The sequence below is a fragment of the Uloborus diversus genome, chromosome 8 (assembly GCF_026930045.1).
Source record: "Uloborus diversus isolate 005 chromosome 8, Udiv.v.3.1, whole genome shotgun sequence".
NCBI classification, from domain to species: Eukaryota; Metazoa; Arthropoda; class Arachnida; order Araneae; family Uloboridae; genus Uloborus; species Uloborus diversus.
Genome location: NC_072738.1, coordinates 86,546,639 through 86,560,333, shown reverse-complemented (window position 1 = coordinate 86,560,333; position 13,695 = coordinate 86,546,639). Strand labels below are relative to the sequence as shown.

At 30.9% G+C, this 13,695-nt stretch overlaps 1 protein-coding gene across 1 annotated transcript in view; it reads left to right on the top strand.

Annotated features, from left to right (window-relative positions):
* Positions 1–13,695, top strand: part of LOC129227452 (citron Rho-interacting kinase-like) — a 232,308-nt gene that overhangs the window by 168,784 nt on the left and 49,829 nt on the right. Inside the window, exons 27-29 of the mRNA XM_054862014.1 lie at positions 3,294–3,450; positions 5,630–5,908; positions 10,899–11,064. Of these exons, the coding sequence (XP_054717989.1) occupies positions 3,294–3,450; positions 5,630–5,908; positions 10,899–11,064 (602 nt within the window). The remainder of the gene's footprint in view (positions 1–3,293; positions 3,451–5,629; positions 5,909–10,898; positions 11,065–13,695) is intronic.

Below are 13,695 nucleotides of genomic sequence, written 5' to 3'. Positions count from 1 at the left end.
TTTTTTTTTTTTAAACTGTATGCAGTATGATTAATTGAAATCATTGATAATAATTGCTGCGAGAATAACTAGATAATATAAACTACGTATTGTTTACTTTTTCAAACAAAATTATTCATAAAATGTGTCCTATATTTTTCATGGAAAATGTCCTATACGTTACAAGTTAACCACTTCTACTCCTGGCCACGTCATCCATTCTTTCATACAAATAAATAAGAGAGGTCATAGATTACAACGTGTTTCTTTAAACGCTCGGCTCGTTTTGAAATGCAACAAATCCTTTTCGCTATTTTATCTTTGCAAGTTTAAAGGTTGTATTTTAAAAATTTCAAACTCCTTAGCTCCTTTTTCATTTTGGAAAGATGGATAAATTTTTAATAAAGCGTCCGTCAATTCAAAGCAATTCAAGTTACATCAGCGAATTCCGATTCGCCGGCATCAACGAATTCCGATTCGCCGGCATCAACGAATTCCGATCCGCCGAATCAACTGATTCCTATCCGCCGACCGCTGGTCGAAATGCAATCGGAAAGCTGCTGGAAAGGTCAGCCCATTTTCAATTGATATAGACAATTTTTTACTTTAACTTTTTGATCGTCAGAAAAAACTGTGTTTGTGCAGTAGAAAAATTATTCTAATCAATGGGGGACCGAACCCCATTCGGATAATTAGATCCAAAAAATGGTCTGTTTAAAAAAATAATTAAGTGTATATGTATGTGTGTTACTTAGTTGTAAAATATTTTATTAATAATGAAATAATATATTGTGCGATGAGGTTTTATCAATGAAGTTATCGCACCGATGACTAATTTAATTAGTGCACTTTTTAGTTGCAGAGTGTAACTGGAGTCCTTTTCAGAAAACAATATCTGTATTTGAAATTATGTCTTTTTATTTCCTCCTTGGTGATATAATACAGTGATATCCTAGGCGAGCTATTTACATATGAAATATGATATTGCAAAATAAGTTCTCTCGAACCATAGATAGTTTAGGAAAACATGCAAAACCATTATTTGTAAATTTGCATTATGACAAATGAAGAGTCATTAAGTAATCGAGGTTTCAGTAATTTGAACTTAAGGTTTGCATATAAAGTTTACAGTTATAAAATGCCTAATCGAGAGCATGACGGCAAACAGCCGACTTGGCTGACCATGAAACTAAAATACGGCGCCTTAAAAGAGAGAGAGACTGAGCTACTGAAGCAACATATATATGGTCAGTCAGAGTCATTTGCATGGATTACAAGACATGCATTTGAGATGCGCATTTCCCGATGTTAGAATGGCGGCCAATCAAATGGAAAAGGAACATCGTCATTTCATGATGTAAGGCACGCACGTGTCTAAGATCGGGAAATACGTTACATACATTGAGCATTTGTGACTTTGCAAGATAAAAGAAAATAGGGATTTAATTACAGCCAAATATATCAAAATAAACGTGAATTATTGATAATATTATTTGGAATTCCCAACATAATAAAATAAAATCACGAAATAACTGGATAATTATTTGAAAATGGGGTTGATATTACTCTAAAAAAATTATAATTTAAAAATAGAATAAATAGAAAAATAAAATAAAAAGGAATTATTAAAAAATTCTAAACAAATTTTCAATACTTATAAAAGTGCTTTCCCCCCCCCCCCCAAGAAGTGGAACCCTATTTCAAACCCTGCTTCCTCCTTTTTACCGAGACTAATTTTCTGCACCTTATCAGCAGATTATGTTACGAAAGTGCAAAATTATTGATGCACCGATTATCTGTGCTTTCCTTATCCTCAAAGTTAAAACTATTCAACATCAATTTAGAGTTTTAAAAAATTGCTCTTGTGCCTGTAATGTTATTTATTTTACAGTTTTCCTTTTACTCTATTGATTAAACAACCTTAGAGATAAAGAAGAAGCTGTCTCTGTTTGCACTCCCCCCCCCCCCAATAGCACAGTAAAACTAAGCGAAAAAAATGCAAAACCCAAACCCAAAAAAAAGTTTGAATCTGTTGCAAATTACTCTTACCCTTCCAACAAGAAGGGGTAAAATTTTTCCTGCATTTCGTGCCTCAGGTTTGGAAGAAAAAGAGCAGGGACGAAAAAAAATCTGTTTACCTGGGACTTGTGCTTTTTCTGAACTAAAACGAAAAATGTGACCTCTAAGTAGATTACTTTTTTGTACAAGGATTGACTTCCCTGCTACACAAATAGATTTCTGTACATACAAATATCGTAAAACCACAGCTAACTTAATTTTGAAAAAAATGTGACTTATGCCCTTTCTGAAATAATTTATTCAAATATGGGTAAGAGCTACTGTCATTTTTGATGGGTATGAGTAGAGATTGGGAGAAACCATCAAAGAAATATCATCTGCATCCTATTTCAACAGCCAAGCTTTCTGCTACTAGCTAATTGAAATATATAAGTAAAGCATTTTTCTTAAGCAAAAAAATTTCCCGTTATTTTTATCTTGAATAAAATTTCTAATTCTTAACATTAATTGAAAAAATGTTTCATAAACGTGGAACAGCTTTGTAGCTCTTTTTTCATAGATACATTTGTAATCAGGATATTTTAGTTGCATTTTTCTTCCTTTTTTAGAAAACTATTTTCCTTTTTTTTCCCTATTTTTTAAAGCATAATTTTCCTATTTTTGAAATTTTTGCTCCTATTTTTCCTACTATTATTTTTCAAAAACTGTCTGCAAAGCCTACTACTATTAATTTACATTATTTCAAAACAAAACACATAAAAAGAGGAAGAATAAAGTTGCTTTAATGTACTGTAATATTAGCTATAACATTTCTATTTGCATAGGAGTATTAAAACTGGAGTAGCATTCAATCTAGTTTTGAATTTAACTTTTTAAGCAAATTCTAAAAATCTTGTTGCATCAAAAGTTGCTTCAAATTGTTTTCTTAAACAATAACAGGTACTTATCTAAAACTAATTTTAACCTCATTTCAAGCAATAAATTGCTCTCATTTCAGTAAGTGCAGTTCTTTAGTAATTTTGTTTCTGCATTCTTTTAAGTATTTTCCATTTTATATCTATCCCCCCTCCCCTTTTTAACTATCTCAAATTTATACGTAGCTTCCAACTGTTTACTCTCTCTCTCCTTATCTCCCATCATATGACTTTATATTCTGTATAAAACTAGTCATATAAAGTCATCATGCAGGCTCCTGATCAAGTGTTTGCTCCAAAATTGTCTTAATTACTTAACTTAAAGTTGTATTATTTCTTCTCTTACCAGCATTACTTATTTAAATAATAAATCTTTTTCAGCCCCATCTTACTCGGCTCTTTGGTAAAAAGGACAGTACTACTCCTATACAATCCAGAGATGTTGAAAAACTTCTTGAAACCGAGAGAAGCCGTTGTCGAAGACTACAAGATCAACTAAGTCAGGCCCGGGCAGAAAATATGGCCTTGCAACGAGAAAGTTAGCATTTTTTTATTCTACTAATTTTTCATTTGGAAGAAAGAAACTTTTTGAGTTAGCTCTTTTTACCAATTAGTCATGCCATGTTCAATTTAACATTAAGAAAATTAATTGCTGTACAGACAGAAAAATATGAAAATTTTCCCAGAAGCGTGCATTTGTTCTTAATTTAAAGGATTGAAAAATTCATTTAAAAAAGGGAGCTCAATATAGAAGGTAGTTGATGGCTCTTAAATTGAACTGCAATACTAGTACTCATTTGATTTGCTTCTTATATGAAAAGTGAAACATATTTCAGGGATGCACAACCTATGGCCCGTGGGTCAAAAGTGGTCTGTGAAGCCTGCTGAATCGTCCCACAACAAATTCTAAAAAAAATAACAAAACGAAACTTTTTTTTTTTAAATTTTTAGAACTAATTTGCGAAATATTTTCTAATTTATCATTCTAGTTCACAATTTCGAGGTCGAATACGGGTTGATTTTACTCCCATTTATAACTACCACTTCCCAAAAAAAATCTCACTTGCAAAACCAGCTCATAAACAAGAATAATGTAATAAAACAATACTTTCACCAAAATGAAAATTGTTGAATAGAAATTTGAGCTGAGAAATAAACATGGTATGAATATGACATTTTCTTTGTGTTTCAGCTCTTTTTGTGCATTTTTGTTTGCTTGAGGCTTAGCTAATTTTAACGAATTGCTAACAATTAGTGTGTAGCAATTTTTAGCATCTGTTTCTGCTTAGTTAATTTTCTGATTATTTCCTAAGTATCACACAGTACAAAATCTACAGACCTAAAATACAGATTTTTTTTTTTGGATTTTTTATCGCCCTCTGTGCCATTTCCCAGAAAAAAGCGTTTAAAATGGAAACATATTGTTGTTTGAAATTTTCCAGTGAAATTTTATGTTGCAATATATTCATTCATTCCTTTTTGCTGAGTATATGATTTATCTTCAAATACAACTTATATAACAATTTCAAAAAAAAAAAAAAAAATCATTGACTCAATTTAAAACATGCTTTAGACTTAATTGTGCTTTTACAACTAAAATGAGTTTGCACTTTTTTTTAATACTATAATATTGTTTTGAATTTTTTAAAAAAATGAACAAAAATAAAATGCTGATTCATTACATTTTGACAAAAAATGTCAGTGAGATAAAAATCTTGGATTAGCCATTTTATTTATTTGTCCTCAGAAAAAACTGCCTCTTTAAATATAGCTGCTTATGCCACTGTGTTTGACATTGCATACATCTGCTAACACACTTGTGTCATGAATTTGAACAAGTCCAAAACTAGGAATAGAATTCTAATGAAGCCTTTTTTGTTTTCCACCTTGCTATGACTGCATTTTTGAAGCACTCCTGCAAACCTTCATAAAATTTGGCATAATATTATGTATAATTTCAATGAATTAATGTGATCTATCTCAGATATCTAAATTTTAATTAGATGCTATCAATTTTAGTTATCTACTTTGCTTAGTTTTTATAAAAGGAAAATGAGTGTATTAAGCTATGCTTACTAATTTTGTACTTAGTTTATTTCTAACTTAACATTTTAATTTATAGATTTTTTTACCATTTTCTCTGCATGAGTGTAAAAATTAGCTATGTTTTTTGAAATAAAACAGAGTATATCCAAAAGCAGTGCTAAATATGTTGTGAATGAATTTTTATTATTTGACCCCCCATCCCTCCCCCTCTCACACACATACTTTTTGAAGTAGCCCTCAACATAATCAATTCCGATTTTAGTGGCTCACTGTTTCAAAAAGGTTGTGCATCTCTGCATATTTTCTGAGTACTCTTACCTTACTTTTCTGATTTGCAACAGCCAAGTAGCTAATTTATACACTTACACTCAAATAATAATAATAATAATAATAAATCATTGTCCTATCTTGAATTTCTGTCACATTTGTCTGTCACTCTTTTTTAAAAAAGAATAGCTCATTTCATTAAAAATGTGTGCTTAAAATGCAATATTGTAAAAAATGACTTCCTTTAATGAGATTTCTTACATTTAGCTTTGCAACCTTTTAAATATAATTGTACTCTAACTGATTTCCTTGTTAGATTTTTCACCTGTGTAAAATATTTCTTTCCATTAAGAATAAATTTATACTTAATGAGTTTTTGTTTATTTTTTTCCTGTATATTTTAGTTAGTAACATTTCCAAGCCATCTGCATCCTCCGTTGTTGAAGTTCCAGTCTCACCGAAATCTCGAGCAATGCATTCGGCCATTACTTTTTCTCCCACTTCCAAAGGACAAGAAAGTCCGGTACTTCACTCACGAGAACTTGCAGGGAAATTTACAAAACCTCCAGGAATGAAGCATAAAATTCCTCACAGATTCACAGAAGTTCTATCCATGAGAAGCATCAAGTGTTGTGCATGTCTGGATTCAATTCATTTTGGAAGACATGTTGCTAAATGCCAAGGTGAGAAATGAATAATTTGAGAGAACAGAAAATAAACTGAAATGATTTAGTTGTAAGAAATATCAATGTGCATTACAAAGAATATTTGAATCACTGCATTCTTTTTTTAAATTTAAAACAATTTGACACCACTACACTTTAAACAAAGTTCTTAAGTATATGTTAACAATTTTTTTTATATATATGTTATTATGTTATATTTATATATATATATGTTATTATGTTATATTTATATATATGTTATATATATGTTATTATATATATATATTATTATGTTTTATATATATATGTTTTAAATATATGTTAACATTTTTTTATGTTAAATTTTTTTTTTATATGTTAACAATTTTTTTATTCTGTTACCCTTTACTTGTTGAGGAAAAGTACAAGATTCACTCCGCAGTGCCATTATTTTTTTCACACGGGCAAAATGTTGCATTCTAAAGCTTTGAGAATGATTTTACTTCAAGCAGCCTAATACAAACAATAGTATTTCAGATGAGGGTATATGTACTGTACACTGAGGCTGTTAATGCATTAGCTGAGCATTGTGTATAAACACACCTGCCACAGTTAAGGGTCACAACTTCTACTTTACATACATTTCAAGACCCCTTGCGTAAATCAAAATTTCACATTGTAAATAAAGGTTTATATATGATGCTGTGATAAATGTACACTATTATTTTAGATACTCATAAGCAACCCTCAAACTGTTTGGAACCTTTCCTTATCTATATATTACTGTTTCTCACTTAAGAAACTATTTTTTCAATTATTCTGTGTTTTTTTTTTTTTTGTAAAAAGCTATGTTATTCAACATAAATACCATTCCGATTTACAAAATGAATTATCAATGGAAGAGAGAGAGACATAAAGTACTTCCTATCATCACTAGTTTTAGATGAAGCAGCTTGCTTCGGAACCGTAATGTTTAACTAACCTTCACTCTTATAAAATGATAAAGATGAATTGAAAATATGGAGTTCTTACTCCTACATGCTAGCAAAAAAAGGTTTACTGGACTGGTACAACCTAGGGACCTTCCCTGTGCCTTCAGTGATGCTAAAGGGATGAAAATTCAATCACAATGCCAATATTTAGTAGCTAATGACAAAAGCAGATATTTACGCTTCCAAAAATTCTTGTTGTGCGCGAATAGTTACATTAGCTCCAAGCTATATTACTTGAGAAAAAATTACGTTATATCCACTATGTATAAGTCAAATTGTGTTGTAACATGAACCCACTATATCCAAATCAATTTTCCTTCTATTTCGTAGAAACACTATCGTCCACTTTGGTGCACGCTATACATTGCTTTATTTAGTTTGCAGTAAAAAAAAATTCCTTCAGCAATTCCATCTCAGATCAATCACCTTCTTAACCTCACCGTTCCTGCTTCAATGAAATTTTGCATGAAGGATGCATATGACAAGATAAGTAATCCTTCCAATTTTTGTATCACCTTTTTAAAAATAGTTCAAAATCTATGCCTTTTAAAATAACTAAAAAATGTGCTTAAAATAAAAAGTGTTTTTAGAAATGACTGTTACTTCTTTCTTAAATATAGTAGCATGAAAATTCAAAAACCATTGTAAAACAAAACAATTAAGCTTTCTTTTGTGTTACATTACTTTCTTTTGACAGATTTAAGTTGTTTTGAGATGTTCAGGCTCAAGGGCACGGAAGTGACCTTGGAACTTAAATCTGTTGTAGGAAAGTCATGCATTGTATCAATAGAAAGTTGTATTCCTTAGCTTTGCATTTATATTTTATTTTTCATTCTACTGTAATTCGGAGAGAACTTAGTCATTTGTAAAAACACACTGTTTATTTATTTCACACATTTTGAGTTTTTTTACAGACTTCTATTGTTGCTTTGAGGGGACGATATTTTGATCATTTCAAAATAAAAATCTAAAAAAATAGCAGGCTTACTTCTATTGTCAATTGTGTCCTTCCAGCCGAATTTCATTGAAATCTGAGATGATGAGGTCAAAAACTTATTTTTTTGATTGATCTGACATGGAATTGTCCTCTTCCCTTTACAAGAAACCGGGTAATTGTTTCTTGTAAACTGTTTCTGAAACAGGTGCATAAATATACAGTGGCTCCCAAAAGTTGTTCGTACACCTACAACTTTCAACGAAATAGGCACTTATCCATTGGTTAGAATTAATATTTCGGAATAGATATTTTATTATGAGATCTATGATCTATTTTTAACAAAACCACATGAAAAATTTTAATAAAACATTGAAACTTATTTTTTTTTAAATCAAAAACCAAAAAGTGCCGGAAATTTTATCTCGCCAAAGTCTTCGTACACTTTGAAAAAATGTCAAAAATTAGTAAATAACCTAACTTTTTACTAAGTTATTATTTAGTAGAATATCATGCAGTAGCAACAACAGCTTTTAAACGTCTGGGAATAGATTTCATTGTTTTTTCTTTCCTTTTTTGTGCAATTTCTTAATAACCGTTCAGCCCGCTCTTCAAGCCTTACTGTTTCTAATTCGTTTTTCGTTTCAATGGTATATTTTCATAATCTAGCCACCAGATATCTCCAAATATGTTCCATTAAGTTTAAATATGGTGATTGAGAAGATATTTCTAAGCTTAAAGACAATTTTTGATTCACCAAACGCAAACGTGTGCTTCTTATTGTTATCTTGATAAAAAAACAAAGTTGTTCCCAATTACCAAATTTTGGGCAGACAATTTAGTTTAAAATTGTTTTTTAAAATATTTAAATGAACAGCATGATTCATTGTTTCATCAAAAAAATTCCAAATTTCCAAGTCCTGATGATGAGATGCACCCTCTCACAAGAACACCTTCACCGTCCTGATTAACTAAGTTCTTAAGATTAAATTCCTCATTTTTTCTTCCATTTACAATTATACAACAATTTAACCCAAATTGTTGAATTAATTTTCATCTATAAGTAAGACGTTGTTCCAAAACGTTTTGAGCTTATTTGTCATTGATTTTACGATGAAAAGCGTAAACATACTGTTTTTCGAACAAGAAAATTTCTGCGGGAAGAGGTCCCATTTAATCCAGCTAATCAGAGAACTTGGCGAACAATTTTAGGTGAAAATTAAACGTAAAATGTTTCATTTAATTCTGCAGAAACTTTTTCAATACTGAAATGTGTATTTTTCATATTTTTTTTAACTGTAAACCTCCGATCACGCTTTGTTAACTTTGCCAGTTGACCTTTTCTTACCATGGTTTCAATCCGATTCTTGTCTTTAAAGCATTTTATCAAGCACTTCACTATAGAATGTATAAATTAACTAATTTAGACACGTTTCAAACCAATTTATTGGCTACTGTGAGGGGAAAAAAAAATCAAATTTCGAATCGTGTTTGTTGTTTTCTAAGCATACCTGCCATTTAAAAATAATAAGCAGAATATTAGGGAGTAAATAAACAAAAAATTAAAGGCAAATGACTTTACAGTGTCATTAAAATGCAAAAATAATAAAAAAAAAACCAAATATGATAATTTTAATTATGAATTTATTCGAAAATATTTCAGTGTACGATGACTTTTGTGGCGTATTTTTTCTCTGTCTCTCCGTTCTTTGACAAATTTCAGAAATAAAATCTGGCAATATTTAAAAAAAAACTACTGGGTTTTATTCAGAATGGTATAGAAATGGTGTGAAAAAAAAATGGACTTCATATTTGAATTTGGTTTTGCGTTATTTTGGTTTTACTACAAAATTTCAAGGTGTAGGAACACTTTTGGTAGCCACTGTAAGCATCTTTCACATCACATTGTATAGTTACCCCCCGTTTAACTTATCCACCAAAAGAAAAGAGAAAACCTTATGATGCTGAAATTAATGACTGGTGACCCATTAAAATCCTGAGTTGCTATACAGACTAATATTTTTCAACAACAAGTTTGCCTAGTTCAAATGGAACAAGCATTGCTTGTTAAATGTCAATAGTCAAAACTATAACATAGGAATTTTTAAAATAATTCAATTTTTTTTCCTGTTAGTTTAATTAGTTAAAGACAATAAAATACAATGCAAACTAGAGCGGAATAGCAGGGTATCATGTTATTATCTTAAGAATAATTTAACATTTGAATTGTTGCTAAAAAGCAAACAAGCATTCAAGACACCAACAAAGTGAAACAATAGTTGCGTTCGACGAAACTCACCGATCAACCGGTAAGTAACTGGTTACTAACCGAAGCGTTCTATGATCAACCAGTTACCACAGCGGTTACCATTCTAAGAGTTGATTGGTTGATTGGAGCACGTGATCATTAGCTGTCACGTGATTAACTAACCGGTCGCTCCCGGTCGAGCTCGTCGAACGCAACCAATGTAAGAGTGCGGTCAAAGAAGTAGTTGAAAACTCAACAAAATAAGAAAAAGTTTGTTAAATAGCAGATATAAACCCATTAGCATATACCAATAGAGAATCAACTATTGAGCCGCACCAACATAGTAGTCAACCAATGAGAAGCAAGCATGTGTCAATCTATTACGGAGCATCATGACAATCATTAACTCATGCAGCACAACCTCGCACATCGGCGATGGCATGGGAGGATTGGCTTCCAGCAAGACTGCTAGGGGAGCGAAAACATGGAAAGCTTCACTTATGCTAAGGTTAGTTGCAGACACGAATGTAATACTTGTTAAAACTGAAACTAGCTTATAAAGTATTCACTAGGTAAGTAGTAACTTAAAATAACTTGTTCTAAAGCTTATTACATGTAAAAATGGTCATTAGGCTAAAAGTCCTAAAATTCCTTTTCTTAGACATGCCAACCTTCTAATATTTCATCATAATTTCTAATAGTAGCATGTAATTTCAAATAGATTTGCTACTTAAACTTAAGGTAAAATTTGCAAGTCTGCAAAAATTAGCTCAGTTAAAAAAAAAAAAAAAAAAAAAAAAGAAGAGGTTAGTATTTAATCAGTTCAAAATTTTATATCTGTTTGTTTTCTAATAGATTGCTCTATCGTGTGTCATCGTGCTTGTGCTACATCACTGCCAAGTACTTGTGGATTGCCTTCAGGATTTTTACAACATTTTAAGACTGTTGTTGATTGCCCATCCAAAAGCGATTCTGAGGCTGATGTAGCTGACTTGTCAGAAGGATGGATTAAGATGCCCAAGTAGGTAGCTTTTTTTCAAAATTAAAGATATTTATTTACTAGTATATTCTGCCTTGGTGTTGCTCTTGTAAATTGCAATAATTTCTAGCATGGGAAATGTTTTTGTGATTTATAAATTTACGAAAAAAAATCAATAAATAAAAATTTAAAACACTATGTAATATGTTAACAGGTGATTACAAACTATCAGTGCAAACTGTAGTGCAAAATAATTGATAGAATAGAATGGAATTCAACGAATAACTTTTTTTTAAATGTAGAGTTACTTTTAATTTTTATATGGATTTGGGTGTAGACGTTGGTCAGTCCGGCATTTTCATTCACTGCCTATTTCTTGATAACTTATTTCTTTTTTATCTTTGGTTGAAATTAAGTAATATTAGACTTTTCTCTTGCAGCGAGGGCCTGTTTTCTTGTCAACATTTTGTCTTTAACATCAATCAGCCGAAACTTCATTATTTTAATTATTTCTCTCTCAATTTTAATCATTTTCAGTGTCTCCTCTTGTGTTTAAGCATTGCATTAATTTGCATTTTTTTTAAATCTCCTGGACTTCTAATGCTGATAAGACCAATCTAACTGTCATTTTAACATTTTTACAAACAATATATTGTCAGCTCAAAGCAACAATAGGTTATCTTTCTGTTATTCTTGAGCTTAGATGTCTTACTGTTCAGGGTTCGTACGCTCCGGGAATTCCGGGAAAACCGGGAATTGTCAGGGAAAATGACACTGTCAAAAATGTCAGGGAAAAGTCAGGGAGTTTTCAAATTTTGTCCTCCAAAAAATTTTTTTCCATTTTTTTCCCAAGGAATTAAGTACCATGAGATCTAATCTTCGTTTTTATTGTGATTTCACGAAAAAAATTGTAAATTTTTATCTAAACCGACGCTGGCACTTAAAAACTGCGATCGAGAAATGAACGTTTTTTTTTTTCTTCACAACGAAAAATGCGCCAAAAGAGCGAAGATTTTCTTACATGGAGTCAGTGAGGGGAACGCATTTCTTTCTACTGCCTAAAGTTTTAGATGGGTTGCCACAACATTCTATTCGGTTCAGGGTTCGTACGCTCCGGGAAAACTTGGAATTATCATAGAAAATGACATAGTCAAAAATGTCAGGGAATTTTCCAAATGTGTCCCCAAAATTTTTCTTTTCCCAATTTTTTCCCATGGAACTTGGTTTTATGAGATCTAATCTTCATTTTTATCGATGTATTTAAAAAAAATTGTAACAATTTTAAAGCAATGAAAAAAGTGGCGACCCAAAAAATCTTCAGCAGCCGCCGTTTTTCAGTAGTTCCCAAGGGAGAAAAAATCAGGTGAACAGCAATTATGCACAAACTCAAAAGGAGAGAAGACAATTTACTGCTTCGGAAGCACAACCTGTAGATGGGGGAAGGTCGATCGGAGAAAATAGTTTTTTTTTTTTTTTTTTTTTGATCGGAAAATCATTTCAGCTACGTGTGAAACGTAGTCGCCATCTTTGGTCATTCACAAGATGGATGTAGATACGATCCTAAAATGCCTAAGTTTCTAAAAACAAAGCAGAATTGGATGTTTTCTTTAATTGAAAACTGATGAAAATAACAAAAAATGGTCTACAAATTGTTTTTCTATTGTTATTTAAAATAATTTTCTTGAGAAATGAAAAATTTTGTTCTTAAAACTTAATCTTATCCTCACTGCCTCGGACGCAAATGTGATAAAAACTTTTCAATGAATTGTAGTTTCATGAAGATTAATTATTTTTTAATTGTCTTCATGCGACAAATTAAAAAAGTTATTTCTTATTTTTGGGCATAGCCGCCATATTTGGTCATTCCCAAGATGGAAGTACACAAGACTTTTTAAGTGCCTAAGTTCCCGAAAACGGCATTGGATGTTAATTGCAATGCAAACTATTGAAAACAACACAAATTGTGCCTTTTTTTTCCGGATAATTTGTAATTATTTTCTGGAAAAATGCAAAATTTAATCTTCATAACTTTTTTTTGTTTTAATTGATTTAGACTCTTATGTGCTAAATACTGACTATTTTGCTTTTATTGTATCCTTTTAAGGATTATTAATTATTTATTACTACTTTTATACTACAAATTCAAAAATCTACATATTATTTTAAATTTTTCACTTTGTCGCCATATTTGATCGTTTGCACAATGGAAGTAGACTTAAACTTCCAGAAACAGAATTGGATGTTTATATCAATGAGTAACATTGAAAATAACATTAAAATGTGCAAAAAGTTGTGAATTTTTGAAAATTAACTAATACTTTCTGGAAAAGAAAATTTGAAATTTTAATGTAAGCGTCCTTTAATATGTGAAAAAAAAAAAAGATTATTGGCATTGGCCTATGATCGGCGGATGTTGATTTTTGTTACTATGCATTACATGGTATGCCAATTGATGCAACAAGTTAACCATATTTATACTAAAATTTAGCTTTGCATTTTGCTCAATATGTTTTGTGTAACCTACTTATAAGAAAATAAAAAGTATTGTAAACCAAAAGTGGATGCTAAAAGGTTGCTGCAGGACTACAGCAAAACGCTATAATATTACGCGTGACATCAAAAAAAACACTAAAAAGACTTAAAATTTTGACAGAAAAAACAAAGGAAAAAAAA